Source organism: Cydia strobilella, chromosome 26 (genome assembly GCF_947568885.1).
Source record: "Cydia strobilella chromosome 26, ilCydStro3.1, whole genome shotgun sequence".
NCBI classification, from domain to species: Eukaryota; Metazoa; Arthropoda; class Insecta; order Lepidoptera; family Tortricidae; genus Cydia; species Cydia strobilella.
In genome coordinates this window covers 2562922-2577311 of record NC_086066.1, presented here as the reverse complement: position 1 = coordinate 2577311, position 14390 = coordinate 2562922, and the positions used below count along the sequence as shown (strand labels likewise).

Here is a 14390-nt window from a genome sequence, read left to right as displayed (position 1 = left end):
GTTATCAGATATTTTTATAGATAGACACATAGATGAACTGTTTATTAGTTTGCCACAATACACACATAATATTCAAATACAAAAATGACATAGGTACACAAAACAATCCAGAAAAAAAATAGAAATAACAATTAACAACAACAAATAAGAGACACAGATTTTTACATAATAGAAAAAAAGAAAAAAAATACATATAAATACTGTTTCATACAAATAAAAATCCTGTGTGCGTCGCAGCCAAACAAAAAGGTTCTGGCTCAGTATTACGCTTCTTAGGAAAAGCACTGATATTGTGCCAGGACTAGATCACGTCAACAAAAAACAGTGGAAAATATGAAATATATGAAATATACAAATATGTAATATGACTTTTCCGTGTACGATATTATCGCAGGTGACAAAATTACACTGTTGCTACTGTTACAGACTTTAATTGTTGATTCATTTAGGGTTCAAGCTAATTTGGATGTCAATACTAACGGTGTGATATGTCCAATCAAGTCCAATGTAAAGTGAACCCTAAATGGCTCAACAATTAAAGTCCGTGACTACAGTTTGTGGCGGGGACCATCTCCGGATGTATCATATTGTGCGCTCGGGGATGGTATCCGCCACCTGTATCCCTTGTTTTTAGATTAAATTGTCTTAAAGGAGGATTAAATTGTCTGAGTTGTTGGCTTCGGCCCCACGCACGCCTCCCAAAGGTGTGGGACCCCAAGGTCCCGAGATATGGAAAATACATACAAATAATAATAATAAAGACGTTTATTCAAAAAGTTTAAACATAGGTTATACGTAAGGAATAAAATACAAAAAAAAAAATGTCGTCTTATTTATAGGCTATCCTATATATAGGATAGAATTATAAAATCGTCGAATTATTCGCTATACTAAATAATACATATAATGCGGCGATATGAAAATGAGTTGTTAGGTTGTTACCCTTAGCGACCCAATTGAAATTTTAGTTCTGTGCAGTACCTATACGTGCGTAACGTTACATACTCCCCTTGATTGGGAAGGGTTTTACCATAGAGTAACTTATACTAGAGCGGTACTGTCATAGTAAATTTTGTAACCCCAGTTAATTCACTGCCATCTGTCGACACACTTTAAAACTAAAAATAAAGATTTATAAAAATACGATAGAATGTATTTAAATATAGATAAATGATTTTTTTTATTTGCATTAATTATTTTTATGATTTTGATTCATGTTCTTTCACTGATATGCGTTAAAATTGTTAAATAACAAACGAAACCGTCAACGCCATCTATACGACTGTAGCCCAAAACTAGTAGCGCCCTCTGAACGAGAATCAAATTTTCTTGATTTTCGAGGCACGTTTTTTCCTTAGACTGTATCCATCTATTACGGAGTTATATCTATCTTTGGTTTTACCTAGGTAAAATCCTCTATCACTACACTGATTCATTAGCTACCGGCCCTAAGCACTAATTTGCCACATTCTTCACTCTTTCGTACCAATTATTGTGTTTTGTACCTCTGCATTTACTTGATTTAAAATGCGAATATAGTAAACTAGCTTTTGCCCGCGACTTCGTCTGCGCGGACTTAGTAACAGCAGCTAAAGTAAGTATAGCGCCTGGAAAAATTCTCATAGCAATCTAAATTTGAGCATATTATGCACACAAATTAGCAGGCACTTCGTTAATTATCTCAATTCCACCCCGCTTTTTACTTTCTTAAGGGATGATTTTCGGGATAAAAACTATCCTATGTCCTTCTCAGGGACACCTATCTCTATGCCAATTTTCATCTAAATCGGTTCAGCGGTTTAAGCGTGAAGAGGGAACACACAGACAGACAGACAGACTTTCGCATTTATAATATTAGTATGGATAATAATTTAATTAAAAATTGTGATCGTCCATAGACTAGAGCAGAAAACTTATATGTTTAAAAAAATATACAAATGATACACCAAAGAGCCATACACAAAGCAAAAAAAAAATTTTTGTGCGTATTTTGACCTAACAAAAAAGATTGACAAAAAATGTACCTACACCTACTCCCTTTAACCTAACTTAACCAACGAGTTTGCTCACAAAAAAGCCTGGCGTTTTCCTTATCAAAAAAACACGTAAAAGTCAATGCCCTGTGTTATCGACTATCTTGAATGAAATATAATAAGTGAACTCGTCATCTGTCACTATAATATTATATTAATTATACGCTATTACATATGTTATACACTACATTTACCGTCGCCCATGTACACCTGTAACACCAGAGTGGTTGCAAGTGCGTGGCTGGCCTTTAAGACAGGAGTACACTCTTTTCTTGAAGGTTTGAATTGAAGTTCGTATCGGTCCGGAAATAAATAACGATATATAACGATCAGTCCATTTCACGTTCATTGGTATAGTATGAATTTTCTCAAATGGTTTTTAGGCCTCAGACCCTAATCCGTTAAACAAAAGCCTTTGTTTCTTTTATGGAGAGTCGCCTTAGTCGCGTGCCGAGCGCGTGCAAAAGCAACCATGTCGTTAAAAACAACTATCGTATCGTGAGAGTATTATGGTTCAAAATGTAACAGCTCATTCTGAGATAACGAGTTTGGCCGTGTGGCCTCAGAATACAGAGCTGCTACATAAATTTGAACCATATAAATAGGACGGTAAAATTTCTTTTTAAACGAGTTTGTTCCCGTTCAGTCAGTAGCGGCAGCATTAGTAACCGCTGAACAAAAGAAACAAAGGCTTTTGTTTAACAGATTAGGGTGTGAGGAGTGAAAATCATTTGAGAAAATTCATACTAATGTGTGGTAATGGCTATTGTAAAGCGTATGATTTTTAATATTTGTTGTCATATTGTTGTTTACACCTAAGTAATCATAGTTGCCAAACTATCATTTCAAGATCCCAATTATTACTTTTGTGGCTTGAATTTGATGCCAGTTTTTTTAATAATATGATGCTTATATTTGGAGCTAATAAATTATTGGCCTTTAAAATATTAATGCACGGCCAAATTATATTATTATATATTATGCCCAATGAAAGGTCCTGTTTAATATTTTAGTTGCCCAGTGAATAATAAGCCTTAAATAAATACATACTTGTCATGAAACCATCAAAATGTTTTAATCGCAATCCGTCCCTGTCCCTTACCTGGTTCGTGCATAATTTTTAATGGCACCTGAGCGCAGGCTAGTCCAACGCTAAAAAAACCAGTGTAAGTGCGCTCTCCGATAACGCGCCTTTGTTACGCATATCGATGACACATTTTAGACTGGTTCTGTAGCGTTCGACTTGCCGGCACTCAGTAACCGCAAAGACCACACAGCTATGGAATATGTTTTCCCATTAGTTCATTTTAAACCTTATTGCAATCTTCATAGAGTGGTAATTCAATAACCGGTTAAAACGGCCCTACCATTTTTTTATGCTAGTAAGTAGCACGTGCGGTTTCATTTAACAATAGACAAAGGATAAGCCGAAAGGGGACTGTTTGAAATCTGAACACCTTTGGTTAATTTGGTAATCGTTGTCTAAACTAAGCATAAGTATAGTACGTAATCATTATTGAATAATCACCGATTATTGGTCATATTACCGATGTGGTGGGTCCTAAAGGTGAACGACCTCATTCATTCACAAAATGGTTGTTAACAATTCCTTGTATAATTTGACTATTAGACCCTTGGAATCGATTTAGTATTTAAATTGTGAAATTTAAAATGAGACAACGGATCGCGGCCGACATGTTGGAAGCGTTGTGTTGTTGAGCACCGTTTTCAACCGATTACAATATTTTTGTACTAGTCGGTAGTAACACCAGTGACTCTGTCTATGAAGCCGATGGTCCTGGGTTCGAATCCCGGTAAGGGCATTTGTTTGTGTGATGAGCACAGATATTTGTTCCTGAGTCATGGGTGTTTTCTATATTTCATGTCGTTGTCAGTACTCACAACACACGCCTTCTTGAGCTTACTGTGAGACTTAGTCAATTTGTGTAAGAATGTCCTATAATATTTATTTCTTTTATTTAAAAATCTTATTCTAGAAATTAAGGGATTATTTTAGACACTTTTTCGTCGAACTTCAAAGTAGCCTCATAAAGTAAGTAGCTTCAAAGCCTGAAATCAATAAATGTCCGTGATTCAAACTATTCGGAGGTCAGATTTGTGTGTCCCTCAGTAACCAGGTAACCACCCTCGGCGCATATTAAAACTTTTGAAATCCAACTTGTTTTGATATTTTTACATTAGCAGTTTCTTGCTTGTGGCTTTAGGTTAGCGCGATCCTGACAGAATTTTTGGCTACCTTTTTGAATTTTTTCAAGAACGATTTTTTTAACTCTACAGCTCAAGCACATCCAAGGCACAGGGCGGACACGCTCTACCTATACATCAAAAATCACTTGCGTTTCTATGTGTGAACGGCACGTCTGTACACGCGTCATGAGTCATAGTGTGAGTAAGTTGCTTAAAAATAGTACTGAGCGGCCGGCAAACGGCCGTCAATCTGCTTTCGCGGGGCGAGGTAATTCGAGTCGGGGCGGGGCGTTGCGTGGCCGTTCTGTATGATAATACTCTATTACTTATTGTGTGACCGAGGTTTGAACACACGACTTTTGACCACCAAGGCTCGGAAAAACGCACGTCATTTTGAAAACGTAACACTGTTCCGTACAACAGGGCCTTCCTTATACAAAAGTCGATTAGATATGCCCCAATGACGCCCGTAGACTGTGAACAAACATTTTCGACTCATAAATGGGTATAACCTTATTTTTTTGTAAGCAGAAACGTCTGCGAACGTTGCTATAAACAAGGCAGTAATTTTCCGAGCCTTGTTGACAACACATAACCACAGAATAAGTAATAGTATTATCATACAGAACGGCCACGCAACGCCCCGCACCGGCTCGAATTACCTCGCCCCGCGACAGCAGATTGACGGCCGTTTGCCGACCACTCAGTACTGTTTTTAAGCAACTTACTCGTGCCGTTCACACAGAAACGCAAGTGATTTTTGATGTATAGCGTGTCCGCCCTGTGACATAACATCACCTATGAAAGGTTGTTAGAATTTTTAAAGTTCGATTAGCTCTCCTTAAGGTCATTGAATGCTGTATTTTAGTCACCGTTAGATTTTTATGCGTAGCCATATAATAGAATATTTAGATCAGTACGGTTTCACTCACTATTATTTTGAAATATGTCTCTTCTTCTTCTTCAGGTGCCTTCTCCGTCCCAGAGGTTGGCGACCTTATGCCTATATGCCGTTCTATCCGTAGTCATGCGAATTAGTTTTTCTGTACTGTCCACGTCTAACCAGTCTCTTATGTTCCTTGTCCATGATATTCTCATTCTATGTCTCACGATAGTTTAATTTCGAATATAATAGAATATTTTTTAAGAGCATGCCTTGTGGCTTAAAGCTACAATTGTAATATTTACACTAGCGATTTACATTATTAAAATTATAGGTATGAAACTACGAATCATATTACAATGTAACATAATACGAAAACTCAACCACGTCTCTATATTTTAATAAGTTTATATGTCTGTTTTTAGGGTTCCGTACCCAAAGGGTAAAAACGAGACCCTATTACTAAGACTCCACTCCACTTTCCGTCTATCTGTCTGTCACCCAGGTTGTATCTCATGTACCGTGATAGCTAGACAGTTGAAATTTTCACAGATGATGTATATCTGTTGCCGCTATAACAACGAATACTAAAAAGTACGGAACCCTCGGTGGGCGAGTCCGACTAGCACTTGTCCGGTTTTATAGTACTGTATCTAAGAAAAACCGGACACGTGGGAGTCGGACTCGCCCATCGAGGGTTCCGTACTTTTTAGTACCTATTTGTTGTTATAGCGGCAACAGATATACATCATCTGTGAAAATTTCAACCGTCTAGCTATCAGGGTTCATGAGATACAGCCCGGTGACAGACGGACAGACAGACAGTCGGACAGAACGATAGTGGAGTCTTAGTAATGGGGTTACCCTTTAGGTACGCAAGCCTAAAAACGATATACCTCCTAAACTGTTAAAATTGGTTAAATAGTAATAATTTGAAAATTAATGTAGAAAAAACTAAAATCATGACATTTAAACAAAGACGAACTGATGGTAGCAATTTAAATATTACATATAAGGGACAAAAAATTGAGGAAACAGATGTGACTAAATTTTTAGGAATAAGTGTAGATCATAAGTTGACATGGAGAAATCAAATTGACACTATATGTAAGAAACTCCATCAATTTTCATTCGTTTTATATAATTTGAGAAAGATTGTTAACGAACCGGTTGTTTTAACAGCATATCAAGCCTATGTAACATCGACGCTAAGGTATGGCATTATATTCTGGGCCAATTCAGTTGACAGAGAGGTGGCATTTAAAGCGCAAAAAAGATGTATTAGATCATTATGTGGAATCCAGCAAATTGATTCATGTTTACCATACTTTAAAAACTTACGAATATTAACTTTACCCTGTTTATATATTTTTGAAATCGTAGTTTTTGTAAAATGCAATCCGCAGCTATTTCAGCAGTTTAAGAGTATACGTCTTAGAAATAAAATCAATTCGTTGCCTTCCAAAACGGCGTTATTTAGAAAAAGTATATTTGGAATGGCTCCAAAAAAATTTAATAAAATTCCAAATGAGCTAAGAAATACAGATGACATGATTAGTTTTAAAAGTAAGTTATTTAAATTTTTAATTGACAAAGCATATTATAGTGTAAGTGAATTTTTGTTAGATGATTTTGATAAGTAATGGTAACTGTGCTCAGCATGCAGCCACAGTCCATAAATGAAAAATTGTACGCCTTACGGCACAACATAGTGATACAATGATTATGTGAGACCTGTACTTATGTACCTTACCTATGTTGAACAAATAAAAGCTTTTGACTTTTGTTCACGGTCTAGTAACGAAAATTTGTATAAAAGTTAAGCATATCATTTACAATAATTAACTATTTTTCAATTCTCCTCATTCATCTTTCCCCGGGTCAACTGTGACATCTGATAACATAAAAACTAGCCGGAGTTCTTGCGAGCTACTTAAAACGATTAGAACTATGCATTTTTCAAACAAAAACTAAATGAGACAAGGTGAGGGTTTTTAACACACTGAAGAACTATATCATAAATTTAATGTCATTCATTTAACATAATTCCAGAGAAGTTTCCACAGTTACTTCACTGTATAAAAATTTCTTCTAACTAAAAAGTTTATCGTCTGTAATTTGCTGTACAAAAAAGTCTGCCAATTTTTGCGGGGGAGGGGAACGTCAAATGTATACGTAACGTCAAAATAGCCATGTCAGATAAACGTCAGTCCATACATTGTGTATGACTATTGGCCGACTATTTTCGACAGAGGGAATGCCTGTTAGTGGCTACTCCGTTTGGTTATATCCTCCTAGTTACGCAGGCCGTAATTTGCGGTGTTTGAACGTATCATAGACGTGTAGATAACTTTTTGCCAGTACTAAAACGGAACTAATTTCTATGGATGGTATAGAAAGGATGCCAATCTCTTATGGCAGAATTTTTGCAAAAGAGACCGCTTTCAGCTTTAAATAATAGTTCCTAATCTCTCCGGTGGCGCTAGTTAGGCTCTGGGACATGAGTATAACATGAACCATATCTCTCTGTGGTCGCTCCCTCATGACTGAGGATCGTGGTCATCAGTGGATGTGGATGCTCCACACCTGGTTCTTGTAATCTGCCTCCATCGGTGCCTGTCCATCGCGTCTCTGACGACCGAGCAAAAGCTGGTTGAGGCTGGATGAACCATATAAGGCAACAAATGACCCGACCAAATTACGTAGGTTGTTTTTGGTAGTATTTCGGTGTATGGTGGCGCCGCCTAATTACTGTTTTTTGATGGACACTTTTCATACATAGAGATTTGGCTCCTTTATGTAGTCTCCATGTAATTTCAAAACATAGCTGTCATCACATGACATGTTGTTCTGTGACTCTGGTGCCCATACCTATAGATAGGCTATTATCTTTACGAATGCCCTTGACATGACATCTCATATAACATGTCATTAAATTCCGCCAACAGTAATTACTACGTGACAACGCGTACAATGTCTTTATTAGACGCCCACGTCATCTGCTGTTGTCATGAATTATTCCTCTATTATTAGAAATATTAGTGCTAATAAGAAATATTGCGCGTTTAGGTATATTTATTGAGATGGAAAGTCCCGTTGATGGGCAATCAGATTTGTAGATCGCTTGAAATGAATAAGAGACCCATATTCTTTCACTGATATGTGTTAAAATTGTTAACCTCTCGTGTGCCGGGTTTATTTTTAGGGTTCCGTACCCAAAGGGTAAAAACGGGACCCTATTACTAAGACTCCGCTGTCCGTCTGTCCGTCCGTCTGTCCGTCTGTCTGTCACCAGGCTGTATCTCATGAACCGTGATAGCTAGACAGTTGAAATTTTCACAGATGATGTATTTCTGTTGCCGCTATAACAACAAATACTAAAAACAGAATAATATAAATATTCAAATGGGGCTCCATACAACAAACGTGATTTTTTTGCTGTTTTTTTCTGTAATGGTACGGAACCCTTCGTGCGCGAGTCCGACACGCACTTGGCCGATTTTTTTTTTCAAATAGTTTCCTCGTACGTGGATCCGCGTTTCGGCATACGAGGACTTAAATATCAAACGTGTGGCTCCATCTATTCGAGAATAACCTTTTCTTGATTTTCAAGGCACGTTTTTTCCTTAGACTTTATTTACCTTTATCTTACGGAGTTAAATATAACAACAAGAAACAAAAGGAAGTGTGCAAGGCTGAGAGTCAATCAGCGGCGTTTATAATTGATTTCACAGCACACGGTCGCGAATCGATTTGCGATTCGGACTATCCGTTTACAACCTCCGTAATTTTTTTAAGCTAGAGATCTCGAGGCGATTAGACACCTCAAGATGTTGGAAAACTCGGGAGTAGCTCGAAAACCAGACTCAAGGACACCAAAAGGCTTTTCCAGGGGTGTGGAGGGTGGAGTTTTGCCGTATATTTGTTTAAATGATCATCTGATACTCATTTCTATATAATATTTATTTATTTAATTTATTCGTTACATATGTTTTTCGTCATTTTGGCTACGGAAACCTAAAAATTACACACCGACAGTCTTATATACCTAAGCAGCTTGGTTCCTTTTTATATAAAATGCCACATTTGTGTCATTTTCAACCACAAGGGTACTTATTGTCGCTTGTCAGTAAGGCGCTATTTCCATATAGCTTCAATTAGAAATCAACCTTATCAACAAGCGACAATGTGGTACCTTTTGGTTGAAAACTTCACATTTGTTTACGTTACATGTCCGTCTTTAGGTCACAAACTTACATATGTATACCAAACTTCAACTTAATTGGTCCATTAGTTTTGGAGAAAATAGGCTATGACAGACGTCCGTCTGACACGCAGACAGACGCACGAGTGATCCTATAAAGGGTTTCGTTTTTTCCTTTTGAGGTACGGAACCCTAAAAGTAGTATTAAGGTTATAATTGACACCGGCAGTTAAGTTTTCTTGACATTACCAAAATGAATTAAAAAGTACTCACACAAACGTTTTATTTGTTGCTGTTGAAGAAAACTGTAATAAAAGAAATGGGCGAAGAAAATGTTCGGTTTAATCTTATCCTGTTACAGGCATTAGATCGGCTTTAAGGCTTTTAGCGGTTTATCTAAAGTAGTAAAGTAAATAGAAACCTACTCACGTATCAACACTGACTTACCTTGATAACGGAAAGTATTTCTGCTAGAAAACTGTAACAGATGTCATATATTAAAGAAAAAGTGACGAAGCCCTCCAGTAGGCCGAGCCCATGATTGGCGCGACAGTATCTCGCCGCGAGATACTACCCGTCTTTTACTAACTGTATGAATTAAAGAGGGACGGGTAGTCTATGTCGCGGCGAGATACTCTCGCACCAATCATGTGCTAGCCCGGCTGTGATGAAGGCCGGATTGGAACCGGCGTCTTTAGCTATCGCGGCTAACGCCATGAACCCCTAGGCCACGGAATTACGTTAATTCCGTGGCCTAGGAACGTTCGTTCTTTACGGAATTATGTTATAGCGAGAGAGATTGGTTCTGGACAAATTATTTTATTAAATATTTTGATTTGTGTTTTTTTAAGTAGTCACACTACTATTTCAGCTAGGTAAGTAGTATCAAAAGTTTGCAGCAAGTCCGACAAAAGACAAAACCAGCCACCATCCGCCCCAAGAATTACAAACAGGTACAAAGTTTTTTGTGGTTTAAGTCTAAACATTCAACTAAGGGGTCACAAAACTACGGCCAATCCGGCCAGTAGAAAGCAAGCCTGAGAGCCGAAGGCCTGGCTCGCGTCAGCGACAGGACATACAAAAGCCAAGCTTTGGCCCACACGAATTTATCTAAAGGGCAGCTGCAGTGTGGGCTTCGAGACAGTCTAGAGGTTACTTAGCTCTAACTTAATATTAAATATTAAGTGTTCATAGAGAAATATAAGTAAGGAAAGAGTGCTAACTCCATACAGTTTTCTTACCAAAACGCGAGTTATTTCGTAGTCTGCATCTAGCGGCTAGTAGTGCATTTATTAGTACGGCTACTTGACACCAGATGTCACGAGTGTCGTGACTGACGAAAAATGTATTGGTAAAACAATTTACAACTAATATTACAAGCAGAAAGAGTTGAAAATAGAGTTTCGGTTAATCCGGTTATAATATTAGCTGAAAATTGTTAAGCATTAGACTTGTTCGTCGCGACATCTATTGTCAACTAGCAGTCGCTTCGCTACTTGACGCTAGATGTCGACTACGAAAATAACTCGCGTTTTGTTAAGAAAACTGATGTATGGAAGTCTTTCCTTACTAATATCACAGAATAAATAATAGTACTAGGTGCTAATATTTCTCTATGTAAGTGTTTGAAACTGGTAGATCTATAATTGTACCTTGACTTTGGTTTGCGCTTTGTGACCACTGGGCTAGACGAAACAAAGAACGAAGTATAAATGCAGTGTTGTCGATAACCATTAAAAGGTGATAGGTGTAATACATGTAGTAAACAGCGGTTACCCGCCCCCATTCCCTGAAACGATTAGGCCGGCTTCAATTCTGCAGGCCAAATCAAAAAGGCCGTAAGTTGTTACATATGTTACAAATGGATATGCCTTTTTGCGTCTAGCAAAGAACTACTGACATAAACTGTTGGCATTTGTAACGTGATCGTTTAATTGACTGTATAACAACCAAAACATGCCACTCATGCTGTGAGAATGTGTTTCACTAAGTTTCACGCTGTTTATTAAATTAAAGTAATTGCTGACATAATTTTAGTTGTAAATTTGTGACAATATTTTTTCTTGATCAATAGCGCTTTACAAAATAAAGAAATCAAGCAATTCGTTGGTATAAAACAAAACTCTCATTATCTAACAAAGCTGAATTTGTACAGCGAAATAGGCTGCAGTTTCTCTTTCGCGTCTTAGGGTTGTCAATTTAGCGCGTTACCGCGATACTGTTGTGCGGCACACTAATAGGGCTATATTAATGCTATTTAGCAACTTTTAAGTTGCAAAATATGTTAGTTCATCTGCTTTGGCTTCTTAAGATGGTCGAGATTCGTCTGGATTCTCCCGACATTTCGTATGACTCCCTCCCTTTTAGCTACATTAATTTTCCCTACATTTTATTGTGCTTCCGTATTAACTCCAGAAACTCGACAATTAGAAAATTTCCCAGATATTTGCCAACCCTGTTATCGTATCAGTCACACATCTTTCTATTGTTCCAGAATTACCAACGCCAGCCAAACAGAAGACTGATATACAATATACACTACATGCTATGTAGAATTATACAATAACATTCCAATACAACGCGGCATGAGTGGCGGCCATTTTGTGAACTCGTAGAAACAAGATGGCGACGGCAGTGAAGACTGTGGTGGAGGCCGACGAGGCTGAAAAGCTTCTGGAGAAGAACAGGGTGACGGTGGTGCCGCAGGAGGATGGGTTAGTGTCGGTGAAGAGCTCTAAGAAAGGTAAGTGGAATTATACAATAAGTACAATAACATTTCATTGAAAACGCGGCATGAGATCACTAAGATACAAAATATTTGTCATGGAAGAGTTCCATTCTGGTCTTCATCAGCAGAATATTAAACATAAGTAAAAACTAAAAAAAAACAAATGTTGTTGAAGATTTTTGAAGAGATCTTGTGTTTGCTGCTCTCGCTCGTAGTCTGCTGTGGGACAGCTGACTTTAACTGTTTAGACACTAACTTATAAAGCCCGGTTCACATTTGTCTGACGTGTCGTGTTTTGTGTCGTGCGTGACGTATATCGGTTTCATACATTTAATATATATGATTAAATAAAGATATAAGATATATGATATAAGAGGAAGCCTGAAAGTTGCACCCATACCAGAAAAAGTAAGGGCAAATCGCCTAGCGTGGTACGGGCATGTGACGCGGAGGGATGAAAGTCTGTGACGAGAAAGGTATTAAGAATGAATGTGGAGGGAGGTACGGGGAGAGGAAAACCGACGCAAAGGTGGATGGACTGTGTGAAAGATGATATGAAACTAACGCAAGTGAATGATGAGATGACGGGTGACAGAGAGGTATGGAAGAAAAAGACATGCTGCGCCGACCCCAAATGAATGGGACAAGGGCAAGCGAATGATGATGACATTTAATATATATGATTGCGTGCACATTTGTCTGACGCAGCATGCAACCGATTTGCGTCACGACACACGACACAACACAACACTACACGTCAGACTGAACCGGGCTTTATGTATGTGGCCGTAATTTCTCCAGAGCTCGTAAACTTTGTTAATAAATATTTTATCTACTTGACTTTCTAACGTCCACTTACTGTACAGTCGCCATCAGATATATCAGAGCGGCCGAGGTGTTCACAATATCTGAACACGCACTCTAACGCCTTGAAAACAGAGGCGTGTTCAGATATTTGTGAGCGCCTTGGCCGCTCCGATATATCTGATGGCAACTGTACATAATTTCATATAATACTGTACGATTACTCTTATGCTTAACTTTTAAAGGTCTCCAGCAAGCTCGGTTCTCCATACAAACGTAGTTCCGCTCTTATTTTAAAACGACTAGCTAGATTGCTCTAAAACTTGTACTTACAATAGGATAAGATATATCTATGTCTGCATGTAATTAATTAAAGTAAATGTATTTATTGAATAAATTACATTACTATAAATTGATTACACAAAAATTAAAACTAAATCTAAATACCTACTAAATATAAAATACCTCTCCCAAACTACCCGCCTCTGGAATGGAACCTAGAATGCTGGCGGCGTTGCCCCTTTGCACCGCCAGACTTAATCTCTGTATTTTTTTTAATGTAGTGTGCAAATTAAATTAATATTGGATCAATTAGTATGTAGCTTTAGATATTAACATATGTAGTTAAAAAATACAGCGAATTTAAGTTTTTCATACAAAACTTGTTTTTGCTCTATTTCGTTTGTTTTATAAACTGGAGCTATATAAACTAATATCAGACCTAGATATACCTCATGACATTGTATGTGCAAAGTTTCATTACAATCCAACTCGTAGCTTGCCGGGGACTATTTTAGGATGGAGTAATTTGTGACGTTTTCAACCAAAAGGTACCACATTGTCGCTTGTTGATAAGGTTGATTTCTAATTGAAGCTATATGGAAATAGCGCCTTACTGACAAGCGACAATAAGTACCCTTTTGGTTGAAAATGGCACATATTATTCCTTACTGTATTTATACTTCACGGCATTTATTGTATTAAATATGTGACATTTTCAACCAAAAGGTACCACATTATCGCTTGTCAATAAAGTTGATTTCAAATTGAAGCTATATGGAAATTGCGCCTTATTGACAACCGACAATAAGTACCCTTTTGGTTGAGAATGGCACATGTATCGCATTTTTGTTATTTAACAATAGGGTAGACTACTTGAAAATAAAATATAATCTTCGGAAATTACATAGAAAACATACTTCTCTTATGTCAATTACCATTGCTGCAAAGTATACCCTCATGTTTCTTTGTGAGGAATATAGGTTAATCATCAATTTCCAAATGACAGATTGAATAGTCATCCCGAAAAAGTGAAGCATGTTATCAAATATCACGTATTAATTTAAATAATTAGTGTTAAAAGTTATCAATATGAACACAAAGAAAGCTAGATATAAGAAGTTGAAGAGTGAGTACCTATGATCTATTTATAATAATATACGGAGTAACACGCGTTTTGGTAAAAAAGGCATGGACTGTTTTCGAGATTGTTCGAAAGTCGGAAGATCTTACTGACTGGATTTTTTGATA

At 37.4% G+C, this 14390-nt stretch overlaps 1 protein-coding gene across 3 annotated transcripts in view; it reads left to right on the top strand.

Moving 5' to 3' along the window:
- LOC134753166 (monocarboxylate transporter 13) overlaps window positions 1–14390 on the top strand; it is a 60921-nt gene that overhangs the window by 21742 nt on the left and 24789 nt on the right. For 2 of the 3 annotated variants that reach the window (XM_063688961.1, XM_063688963.1), the window contains exon 2: window positions 11823–12071. In XM_063688961.1, coding sequence (XP_063545031.1) covers window positions 11951–12071 — 121 coding nt within the window. In that variant the 5' untranslated portion in view covers window positions 11823–11950. Of the gene's footprint in view, window positions 1–11822; window positions 12072–14155; window positions 14269–14390 lie in introns of those variants that run through there. The other variant, XM_063688962.1, reaches the window with a different exon arrangement.